The sequence below is a fragment of the Caretta caretta genome, chromosome 11 (assembly GCF_965140235.1).
Source record: "Caretta caretta isolate rCarCar2 chromosome 11, rCarCar1.hap1, whole genome shotgun sequence".
NCBI lineage: Eukaryota > Metazoa > Chordata > Testudines > Cheloniidae > Caretta > Caretta caretta.
The window spans coordinates 37,206,701-37,219,498 of NC_134216.1; the positions used below are offsets into that span (position 1 = coordinate 37,206,701).

The 12,798-nt window shown below is 38.8% G+C and overlaps 1 protein-coding gene across 2 annotated transcripts in view; it reads right to left on the minus strand.

The window, feature by feature from the left end:
- The window catches only part of LOC125645232 (sodium channel protein type 2 subunit alpha-like), a 210,369-nt gene that overhangs the window by 75,472 nt on the left and 122,099 nt on the right, over positions 1-12,798 (minus strand). For both annotated transcript variants that reach the window (XM_075117912.1, XM_075117911.1), the window contains exons 15-17: positions 7,893-8,066; positions 6,199-6,555; positions 3,237-3,689 (exon numbers count right to left, since the gene is read on the minus strand). In XM_075117912.1, the coding sequence (XP_074974013.1) occupies positions 3,237-3,689; positions 6,199-6,555; positions 7,893-8,066 (984 nt within the window). The remainder of the gene's footprint in view (positions 1-3,236; positions 3,690-6,198; positions 6,556-7,892; positions 8,067-12,798) is intronic.

A 12,798-nucleotide genomic window follows, 5' to 3' on the forward strand; every position in this document is an offset into this window, starting at 1 on the left:
TAGTGATATCTGGAAACATCCAAACACTCCTTCAAAGAAAAACCTGACCAATATCTACCAAAATCCAATGTCCATTATTCAGGTTAATAATAAACAATATAGTTTAGTTTATATAGCACCTATTGACCAAAACATTCTAGACACCTTACAAAAATACAGTGTGGTTAACACATTAAAATGTGTTATAAATATTTTAAAAATAAAAAGGTCTTTCATAACTTTTAAAGGGGTAATGACTTGACACTTTTCATGCAGGGGTAATGTATCCTAGAGGGTAGAGATGGAAGGGGCAAAATTACAGGCCCTTCTAATTCTATATAACCATAAATTAAAAATACACATTTTCCTTTAATTTGAGAGGTGAAGAGGATACATAGGTTATCAGATGCCCTATAAAATACATAGAACAAGCCCAGTTTTAGTAACTGGATTGTTTCTACAGCAAATGAATACAATAATATTTCATCACTGTATATTAAACGACAAGAAAATAGAAACATGTATAAAACTATCATTATTTAGTCTTTCAAATTAAAGTCTAATTCTGACTACACCTTGATACAGAAAATTTATTTCAATAACTTGTTTTAAAAGAGCACACAATAAACTATTTTCATATTAAAAATTCAGTAGATTATCTAAAAAGATCTGTGATTCACAAATGCTTGAAATCAAAGAAGTTACAGTACCAGGGATGAATTTGGACCATTGTGTTTATCAGGTCAGAGCTGCTATAAATGACATGCAAAAAATTAGTTTAATACTTTAAATTTGCTATTTGATTATTCTTATGTAAAATTTTATTGGAGATGTTCCAATTATAATACTTATTGTTTTCTTTCAGATATTTTTTCAGTTTTAACACTAAGTATGGGAAAACTGATCAAATACTAAAAAAAGCAGCTTATCGTTCATTGTATACCATTAATGCTGCCACTGACTGACTGACATCAAAGGGCTTCAAATCAGAGCCAAATAGCAGAAGTTCTAATAATTTTCAAACGTTTTAAATATGTTAAACTATTTTTTTAAAGTGATACCCCTGTTGACTTCATTGGAAATTGGCAGGCAACAATACACAAGATTGAGTCCTATTCTAGGGCTGAAAAAAGGACTTTGTATCTGCTAGTCCATTCCTTACGTACTGTGGGGAAAAGATGGAAGTACTTTACTGCTCCTCATAACCAATATGACTTGAAAAACATCACCTTAGGGAGCACTGAGAGGCCAATATGGCTGCATCAGGAACTCTTTAATCCTCTGCAAATCAAAAAGGAATCCTACAAAAAGTGGAAACAGACAAATTCCTAAGGAGAAGTACAAAAGAATATCACAAGCATGTGAGGACAAAAATTAGACAGGCTGAAGCACAAAATGACAAGGGATATAAAATACACTAGGAGCAAGAGAAAGATGAAGGAAAATGAAGATCCACTACTTAGCTGGGAAGGAGAGCTAATAATACAGCATCAAGAAGGCTGAGGTGTCTAATGCCTATTTTGCTTCAATCTTCACTAAAAAGGTTAATTGTGACCAGCTGACTAAAAAGGTTAATTGTGACCAGCTGCTTAACACAATTAATATTAACAACAAAAAGGAAGGAATACAAGCCAGAGTAGGGAAACAACAGGTTAAAGAATACTTCAATAGATTAAATGTACTCAAATCAGCAGAGTACTTAAGGATCTAGAAATCTAGAAAACTCAGAACCATTAGCAATTATTTTCAAGAATACACGGAGGATACGTGAGGTCCCAGAGACTGGGGAAGGACAAATATAGTAGTTATATTTAAAAAGGGAAACAAAGACGACTCAGGAAATTATAGACCAGTCCGCCTTACTGGTTAGTTAAATTATTAAACAATCTGCAAGCATCTAAAGGATAATAAGGTGATAAGGAATAGTCAACATGTATTTGGCAAGAACAAGTCATGCCAAATCAATCTAATTTCCCTCTTTGGCCTAGTCGACAGGTGGAAGCAGTTGCTATGATATATCCTTATTTTATTAAGGCTTTTGATACAGTCCCACATGATATTCCCTTAAACAAACTTGGGAAATATGGTCTAGATGAAATTTCTATAAGGTGGGTTCAAAACTAGTTGAAAGACCACACTCAGAGTGTTTATCAGTGGCTCACTGTTGAATTAGTAGAATCCTGCAGGGATCAGTCCTGGGTCCAGTACTATTCAATATTTTATTAATGACTTGGAAAGTGGAGAGGAAAATCTGCAGATGACAGCAAAGCTGGGAGGGGTAGCAAGCATTCTGTAGGTCAGGATTAGAATTCAAAATGACCTTGATAAATTGAAGAACTGGTTTGAAGGCAACAAAATGAAACTCAATAAAGGTAATTTCAAAGTAGAATATTTAGGAAGGAAAAAAATCAAATGCACAAACAGAAAATGGGGAATAACTGGCTAGATGGCAGTACTGCTAAAAAGGATCTGGGGGTTGTAATGGATCACAAATTGAATGAAAGCCAGCCATGTGCCACAATGTGAAAAAGGCAAAATGTAATTCTGGGGCATGTCATATGCAAGACATAGAGTGAACGGTTTTGCTCTACTCGGTATTGAGCTTAAGTGTTGTACCCAGTTTTGGGTGCCACACTTTAGGAAAGATGTGGACAAGATGAAAAGAGTCCAGAACAGAACAACAAAAATGATACATGATTTGGTTTATGAGGAAAGGTTTTTTTAAAAAACTGGGCATATTTAGTCTTGAGAAAAGAAAACTGAGGAGGGACCTGATAACAGCCTTCAAGTATGTTAAGGGCTTTTATAAAGAGTGATCCATGTCCACTAAAGGTAGGGCAAGAATTAACCATCTTAATCTGTAGCTAGAGAAATTTAGGTTAGATATTAGGAAAACTTTGCGACTATAAGAATAGTTAAGACCTGGAAGAGGTTACCAAGGGAGCTTGCAGAACCCCCATCACTGGAGATTTTTAAGAATGGGTTAGACAAACATCTGTCAAGGATGATCTAGGTATACCTGGTCCTGCTTCAGTGCAGGAGGAAGGATTAAGATCCATCAGCCTGACATTTCTATGATTAGAAACTGACTTGTCATATATATTCCTGAGAATTCCATTTAAAAACCTTGAGCTTGTGGCATCCAAACAACAACGTAAGCCATAATATGAAAGAATATAATTGATGCCAAAATTGAGGGCAACCAGAACCATAACACACACATATACTTATACAGCATAAATATTTTCAAGTCCTACCTCTTTGCTTTCCTCCTGCTCTGACTCACTGCTAAACTCTTCTGTATTTAAATGTTCAAAATCCGATTCCCCAATAGCAATTGGTACGGTCACAGTAAGGTTTGGGTTGTGTATGAATGATGCATAATCACGGTTGCCTACAACACCTGTGGCTCCATTCTCATCTTTGCGATTATCCAGATTTCTATTCATTTCAGCTACAGTATGGTTGGTAGTGTAGTTGTCTTCCTTGTTGTCTAGCTGACTGATTGATTTTATTTCAACTATATCTTTTTGTCCTCTCACAAAGATTTTTTGGGCACATTCACGTGCTTTTCTTTTCACATAATCTATTCCCCTCTGAATCCTTGCCACAGCGATCTGCAGATTGTTTGTTTCATTATCGTCATCTGTAGCAGCAAGGTTGTCTGAACTAAATGAGCTCAGCAGCAAGGCCAAAAACAGGTTCAGTACCTAAAAACAAAGAGACACTGCTAGATCTTTCTCCTCTCTTTTTCTTATTAACAAAAATAAATTTTATACATAATGCTTTCATATTACTGTACTTCTGATAAAATTTTAGTGTGTGCAGGGATTTTCCAATAACAGAACAGTTGTGTGGCTAAATCTCTGCAAACCACTTTGAAATTATACTTTATTATTTAAATACCTAAGACTTATAGAGCACTTTATATCTTCAAAGAGTTGTACTAACATTAACTAATTAATCCTCACAACACTCCTGAAAAGGTAAGTAAAGGAGTATAATCTTCATTTTGCAAATGGAAACTTAGATACAGACTGGTTAAGCAACTTTCTCAAAGTCATACAGTATATCTGTGGTAGAGATGGATTTCGAACTCAGGATTTCTTGAGCATATAAATGGTCCTGTTTACATAAATAAAAAAACATGCTCCTTTTCAACTTCTGGTTTTCAATACTAATGTAAATACTTTTTATTTTTTGTTTCCATGCACTAATTGTATTGGTATTTTCTTAATCCTATGATGCCATCTTCCTTATGCCACGAAACGCATTAAACTTCATGTATTTAAAAAAACACCATCAGAAAATGAAATTGTGGTAAATAATATAAATGGTGTACAAAAAGGGAATGAAATCTGTAATTGCAAGTATTAGTGCTGGTTACCTTCAGTTTTTTTTATGAAGCACAAATGTATAAGACTATGAAATCTGCAGTAGAACTATAGGAGAAAGATTTTATATAAATATTAACTATACTCTGGCTTTTCCTCGTTTTTTTAATGTAGGAAAAGAGTTTGGTTTTGATTAAATAATTTTGTGCATTTTTGGCCCAAGAAGGCGGAAACCAAAAAAAGCACACTAGGCAAGTCTATAGATTCATGTCCAAAGACCTAGGAAGGTTTATCCTACCCTAACACCTCCAAGCCATATGTACATTCAAAATCCACTGAAACCAATGGAATGACTTCAGCAGGCTTTGGATCAGGCTTGTAAAGCCACACTCCTCTTTCCTGCTAAAAATATATATTTTCAAAATTAAAAACATCTTCTCTTTGATTTTAATGACAGAGAATTTTTTATCTTCTTTGGGGTTTAACAAAGTAATGTGCTAGCTGAACAAGGAAAAAAACTCTTCAATTTCTTTGTTGGAAGAATTTTTATAGTTCAGAATTCCATTTTTTGCGAGAAAAACAAAGTATATGCAATTGCATGATTACATGCAGGCACATGTGTCTATGCACGTATTATGTATACCTAATATTTTTTTAAAATCTCACTTTTGGGAGATTTTTTTTCATGTCAGCCATCACAATGATAACTCAGAATTGTCTGCATATATTTTAAACTGAGTTCTATATTTTGGTGTGACAGGATGTATTAGGCCCAGAGGCCCCCTGCTGGAGGCCTCGTAGTTCTACCACTCTACCACTCCCTGTTCCAGAAAGGAGCCGTGAAGAAGTCCTCCAGGCTGCTCCCTGTAGCCAATGAGGGAGGTTGCCAATGAGGAGCAGTCAACGATGGCCCAGTAAGCTCATATAAAAGGAGCTGCAGGCCAGAGTAGTCAGTTGCTGCCTGAAGCTAGAAGAGAGAGGAGTGTGTTTCTGGGGGGGCTGAAAAAGCAGCAGGACCATGGACACCTCAGTACTGGCAGGGACTGGAAAAGCAAGAGCGCGCTCCTGGCTGGCTGCTGGGACTGAGCCCAAGATAGTGTGCAGGCAAGAAAATATTTTGGGTGTTACACCTGACAGCAAGAGCTTAAGGGCTTTTGTGGTTTTGGAATCACATATTTTTATTTTTTAAAAATATGTTCACACTTCTGTATGACCAGCATAACCTGAACAAGATTTCTCCTAGGATTGATGTTTTGATGGGAAGAGGGAAGGGAAGGCCAAAATCTGTATGTTGATGGAACAGATCAAAGCCAGTCGCTCCTCTATCACAATGGAATTTTCTACAAGAAGGGTAAAGCTCATTTATGCAGGGAACAGAGCTTTCCTGAGGACTGGCCCAAGATTGTAGATGTCATGATGAAGAAAAAACAGAACACAAAATAACCCTGGGAACAGGAACTAAGGACCATCACAAACCCTCCACCTTCTACTTTAACCACAAGGCACATTTTTGACCTTGCCTTCTATAACAAATACATAACAATATTTGCATGCATATTATATATATATACAAACGTGCGCACACATACAAACATATATATAATGTTACACTATATTAAAAAATTTTAAAAAAACAGAACAAAACAAAAAACCCCCCCACATTTCACTGCACACATTTCTCCATTGGGAACAGGATGAGACAACACACACGTAACATATGTTGGTCACATTACTGAATGCACTACTGGAAGGAGCTCAGATACTATGATGATTAGCGCAGTATAAGAATCAATATGGAAAAGAATAGCTATCAACAAAAAATATACAGAACGGATCCAGTAACCATAATGGGTGTTCCATCCTCTGAAATGTTTTGGTTACATACCACTAGATTTCCAATCACCATGACCATCATGAAAACGATAAGGCACATGGCTTGGCCGGCAACCTCCATACAGTCCCACATAGTCTCTATCCATTCTCCACACAGCACTCGGAATACAATCAAGAAAGAGTGGAAGAAGTCATGCATGTGCCAGCGTGGAAGTACACACTTATTGGAGATCTTGCAGACATATTCCTTGTAGCTTTTACCAAACAGCTGCATACCAACCACAGCAAAAATGAAGACAATGATGGCCAGCACCAAGGTCAAATTTCCCAAAGCCCCCACTGAGTTACCAATAATCTTTATCAGTTTATTTAGTGTGGGCCAAGATTTTGCCAACTTGAAAATTCGCAACTGGAAAACAATAAAGAAGCATCATTAGTACTAATTACAACAGAGCTGTAGAAACGTACTTCAGACCATATACTATGAGTAGTCCCTTAATGTAAAAAATCTTAATGTTTTATCTTTGTGGTTTCTATTAATTTACTATTAAATTACCGCACCCCCTAGGGATGATCCTCCAAGTTCCATAACTCACTCACAATCAGGTCTTATGAAAGTCCACAAAGTTCTACAGACTTACAACTGACCCTTCATCACCCTGTCTGTGGCAGAACCTGAAGTCATACATCCTTCCACTGTCCAGCTTGACACAGCAAGTGGAATACCCCACTAATATAACCTATAGGGCTAGTGAATATTGAGCATGACAGGATATTAGCATCATACAGGGAAAAGGGTGGAGAGGAAACAGAATGCATAACACTAACAGACTAAGGCAGAGACCTTTTAAGGTAAATTTCCCCAAAACACTTAAGATAAAAAAAATGTTGATTAGAAGAATATTCTTCAAACAATGTAGAAAAGATCTTCATGGGGATAAGTCTGGAATGAAAAGCTAAATACAAAAAACAGACAGTATTTGTAGATCTGAGGAAAAAACATAAATGAGAGACCCTTGTAACATCTAATCCCTCATCCAGCAAAATTTAATAAAAATATTTGATTAAATCAATTTTTATTCTCAACTACAAAAAATCATGTTAAGTCAGATAGAAAAAAGAGCCTAAGACAGTAATGCCTCAGCTACTCAATTGCTATTCTAAAAATGAAATATTTCTCCCTTAAAATACACAGCTAAACTTCACTACTGATGAAAGTCAGTTTCTTAAATATTTAATATAAACGTTTTGTAATTTTAGTCATTGGACAGAAATCAAATATTTGAAAAGAAGAGTTCTATTCCTTTGTCATAACAGTATAACATGAAGATAAATAAGGTTTGTAAGTAATTTCTCCCTCTAACTTGTCTTATTTACATCTTTGCCCAACACACACTAAATATATACATTTTCTATCAGTGAGCTATAATGGTGACAAGAGTGAATTGCACAGTAACGAAGTTATTATACATTCATGTTAATGCAAATTACTCTGTAATTACCATTGCCTCCATTTGAATTACTGTTTAACTGTTTTTGAACCATAAAATTACATATATTAATTACTTTGCAATAATAAGGTAAATAACTTTTGGTAGACCTGTACCTAGAGAGGTGCATCTTTTGACTCTTAAGAGAAATTACATGTGCAGTGAAAATGCTGATAAACTTATGTAAGCATAAAAAATTTGAATTATAAACATGATGTATTAATTCTAACTGTACATTGTTTACGAATATATTTACCAATCTGAATGATCGGAGAACTGATAGTCCATCCACATTTGAAAGAAAAAGCTCCACCAAACTAAGGGTAACAATAAACCCATCAAAAATATTCCAGCCTACTTGGAAATAATAATAAGGATCCATGGCAATTAACTTGAGAACCATTTCTCCTGTGAAGATCCCGGTAAAAACCTAAACGAAAATGTAATTTGTTAGTGTTACATAGCTGTAAAACAAGTAAAATTAGAAACAAAAACAAAGATTGAACAATAAGTGATATCTTTATTACAGCAAGGTGTCAGTAATAAAAAAAACTTGCAGAAAATGCAAGAATATCCTGGATCAAACTAATCCCTAGTATAACTCCATTAACGTTGGTGGAGTTACACAAGGGCTGAAGTTAGCCTGTTACCAAAAACAGAGCACGGATAGAATATTCATTGTTTCCATTACAAAGGTACACAGGAATTTTAGTAAACCCCTAATTAGTTAAAGTCTTGTCCTCACTCTTTATAAAGAAAATCTATGTAAACCTATTCAGGAAAGTTTCAATCAATTTTGAAAAGAAAAAAGTATTTTTGTTTTTAATAACTGAAGTTGACTAGTACAAACTACGAAGGTTAAAGACCTTAATACAAATATTATTTTGCTTATATTCTGGCCCCAGTGAATTAATAAAAGTCAGGCATTACATTGATATCTCCCTCTTTTCTAATATTTTTGATAGTGATTAAAGTATAATTTTAAAATACTGATTGCTAAAGTAAGGATTTGAGATGAGCTATTGAGACATAAAAATTTTAATAGATAATAACTTTTGTTACAGTCCGCAGGAACAACTTAAACCTTTTTCAGAGTTTTTGAGTTCACTGCTGATTGAGAGGGTCTGATATTGGATAGTAAAGGAGCAGAAATTGAAAGAGCCTGACATGAATTGGCAATTATAATGCTAGAAGAAGAGAAGCAACAGCTGAAGTTAAATGGGCAGGCTCAAAGGCAGTAGAGCCAACCTTTTACCTTTCTCCTTCTTTTCCATGCAGGCTGGAAAACTATAGCAACTGGATGTAAGAGGGAGCCGGGATTCAAATATTTAGCCTAAGTAGGTACGTTTGAAAAATTATTCAGTCAAAGCAGAAGATGAGAATTCTGACCAAAATTTGATTGAATATCTATTTGAGGCAAAATTTTGACAAAGATCTGTTTCACCCCAACGATTCTTAATTACTGATTGTGGACTACATTGCACAGTGCCAGATGTAGGAATGTTCTGCTAAGCCACATCTAACATAATTTGTAGAGAATAGATATTTACCATACAGTAAATGAAGGGTACTTACTTGTAACTGGAGTTCTTTGAGATGGCCCTGCATATTCCTGCTAATGGGTACTGCATCTATTTTAGCAGTGTCAGCTAAAGTGTTCTTGCACCTCCACTCCTCTCCTCAGCATCATGATGTAGTGAGGGCGAGGCTGCATAAGGGATAGAGTGCCCTCCCCAACTCAGTTCCTTCCACCGCAAAGCCAGGAGCAGGGGGTCAGCACCACCATGTTGCGCAATGGACACTTGACAAAATTACTGTACTTGGTGACGGACACTGTGGTGGTGGGGGGCAGTCATGTCATTCACTTTTTTGAGAAATTACCACGGACCTCAAAATTTTTACCACGGACACATTGTTGACACCTGGCCAGGAGCAAACCAGCAAGGACTTGGACAGAGAAGGGAAGAGAGGGTTACTCACCTTGTGCAGTAACTGAGGTTCTTCGAGATGTGTCCCCCCATGGGTGCTTCACTGTAGGTGCAGTAGCGCCTTTGCGTCTGGAGTCAGAAATCTTCAATAGCGGTGCCTGTTGGACCGCACATGCGCACCTTTCCTCCCCCACACTGTGCGCGGGTAGCATAAATAGCACTGTGCAGTCCAACCATTGGACATACAGCCCAAACTGCCATACAGTCCAAACATTATGCTCCAAAGCACAGGGGAGGAGGGCAGGTAGTGGAGCACCCATGGGGACACACATCTCGAAGAACCTCAGTTACTGTACAAGGTGAGTAACTCACTCTTCTTCTACATGGGTGCTCCACTGTAGGTGACTATAAAGTAGTGCCCCTAGCTGGAAGGTTGCGGCTTCGGAGTGGCTGGTATCACTGAGGATAGGACCATATGTCCGAGAATGGTGTCCGTCAAGGAATCCTGCAAGATAGCATAATGTTGGGCAAATGTATCAGAGGATGTCCATGTGGCAGTCCTGCATGTATCTATTATGGAAACATTATTGAGGAACGCAAGGGAGGTTGAGAGCACTCATGTGGAGTGTCCCCAGATAGAAGCAAGTAGTTGCTTACTGTGAAGTTCATAAAACAGATGTATGCACTGTGAAATCCATTTAGAGAGGTGTTGTTTAGATAGAGCAGAGCCTTTAAAGAGTTTGGGAATGGATATGAACAAGCATAGCGAGTTCCTTAATGGTTTGATTCTATCCAAGTAGAACAACAACGCATGTCTCACATCTTAGGTGTGGAGAGCTGCTTCTTGGTAATTGTTGTGTGGTTTGGGAAAGAAGGAGGGAAGGTGTATAAGCTCGTTTAGATGGAAGGACGTTATAACCCTAGGCAGGAATTTTGGGTGCAGACGGAGGGTCACTTTGTCCCTATAAAACATTATATATGGTGGATATGCCATAAGGGCTGATATTTCTCCCATGTGTCATGCCGATGTAATGGTGACAAGGAAGGCCGTTTTCATTGCTAGATGAAGGAGTGAGCAGGTTGCCATTGGCTCAAATGGAGGTCTAGTCAAAGAGCAGAGGACTAGGCTGGGGTCCCAGGATGGGGTGGGGGGGACATATGTCAGGGTACAGGTTTCGAACACCCTTAAGAAAACGTTTGACAAGGGTGTGTGCAAATACTGAATATCCCTCAGGAATTCGGTAACTGCAGCCAGGTGCACCCTAAGAGAACTAAAAGCCAATCCATGCTGTTTGAATGAAGGCTGCATTGACCTGTCTGTCGGTACACCAAAGTTGGAACCAGTTCCACTTGTGGAAATAGGTACGTCTGGTAAAATCACGCCTGCTATTTATCAAGGTACGTTTTACAGAATCTGTACCTGTTCTTCTCAGATCCTGGAGTCACGAAGGAGCCAAGCTTTCAGGTGAAGCATCTTCAGGTTGGGATGGTGAATGCGTCCCCTGTCCTGAGAGAGGAGCCACGATGCTGGGGGAAGGTTTATAGGCTGAGAGAGTGTCATGCGAAGCAGGTACATGTACCAGACTTGTAGTGGCCATGTTAGTGCTATTAGTATAACCAGAGCTTGATCTTCCTATATCTTGCATAAGACTCTGAACAGGGGGGAAAGGGAGGGAAGAGGTAGAGAAGTGGTGCATTCCAGTTCATGAGGAATGCATCCCAAAGTGAATCGTGTCTCAGGTCTGCTCCGGAACAAAATTAAGGACAGTGGGTGTTCTTGTGAGTGGTGAAAAGGTCTATGTGGGGTGACCCCATTGTGGAAGATGGGTCAGAGTGCTCTCATGTCACGCTGCCATTCATGCTCGTGCAAGAAGGTTCTGCTTAGCATATCCTCTATCATGTTCTGATATCCAGGGAGATACTCAGCAGAGATGGAGATGTATCTACAACACCACCAATTCCATAGCTTGATCGCTTCTGAGCGTAGGGAATGGGACCCGGCACCTCCTTGCCTGTTGATGTAATACAAGCAAGCAAGGTTGTCAGGAATTACTCAAAACAGTCCGGTTTCTGAGGAGTGGTAGGAAATGTTGGCAGGCATTGAAGACCACCCTCAGTTCCAGGAGGTTGATGTGTAAGGTGGGCTTGGTGGGCATCCATCTGCCTTGTGTAGCGTGCTTGCATAGATGCACTCCAAAGCCGAGGAGGGAGGCATTAGTAGTAAGTATCATGGTAGGTGGAAGTTGAAGAAAAGGGACCCAGCTCGGACATTGTTGGGGCATGGCCACCACATTAGTGAGCTCTTGACCTGGGTTGGCATGGACAAGAGTTTTTCCATGCTGTGCCTATGAGGAAGATATACTGTATGGAGCCAGCCTGGAAGACACTCCACGTGCAGCCTCGCATGTTTTGACCACAAATGTAGCTGCAGCCATATATCCCAGAAGTTGGAGGTATTTACGTGCTGGGATTTGGGGGCATGCTTGGACGGTTGAGACTAGTTGCATTATTGCTGTAAACCTGTGAGGTGGTAAAAACACTCTTGCCCACTTGGCATCGAATACAGCACCAATGAATTCCAATATTTGCACTGTGGTTACTGTGGACTTTTCAAAATTGATAAGGAAGACCAGTTTTGTAAAGAGGGTCATTGTAGTGTGGACTGCTCAGAGCAGCTCGGTCTCGGATATCACTTTGAGATGGCAATTGTCTAGATATGGGAAAATGGTGATGCCTTGTTTGCAGAGGAAGGCTTTGACCACTGCAAATACTTTGGAAAAAACTCGTGGAACTGTGCATGGTCTGAAGGGTAGTACTTTGTACTGTTAGTGATCGTGGCCAACGATGAATCATAGGACACATCTGCGAGAAGGGTGTACTGCAATATAGTACGCATTCTCTAGGTCGAGGGCCGACAGCCAATCCCTCTGTTCCAGTGCTGGGATGATGATGGATAGGGTGACCATCTTAAAACATTATAGTTTGACAAAGCTTGTTGAGATTGTGAAGGTCTAGGATGGGGCGCTAACCGCCAGACTTCTTTTATACCAGGAAATAGTGAGAGTAGAAACCGAGTCCTCTGTGTTGTGGAGGGATTGGTTCTATGGCTTACAGTTGAAGATGTCGTCTCACCTCCCCTTCCAGGATGGGCTCGTGAGAGGGGTCCCCAAAGAGAGACGGGGTAGGGGGTTGGTGGGATGGTATAGCTAGGAAGGGGATGGATTAATTTTCCTT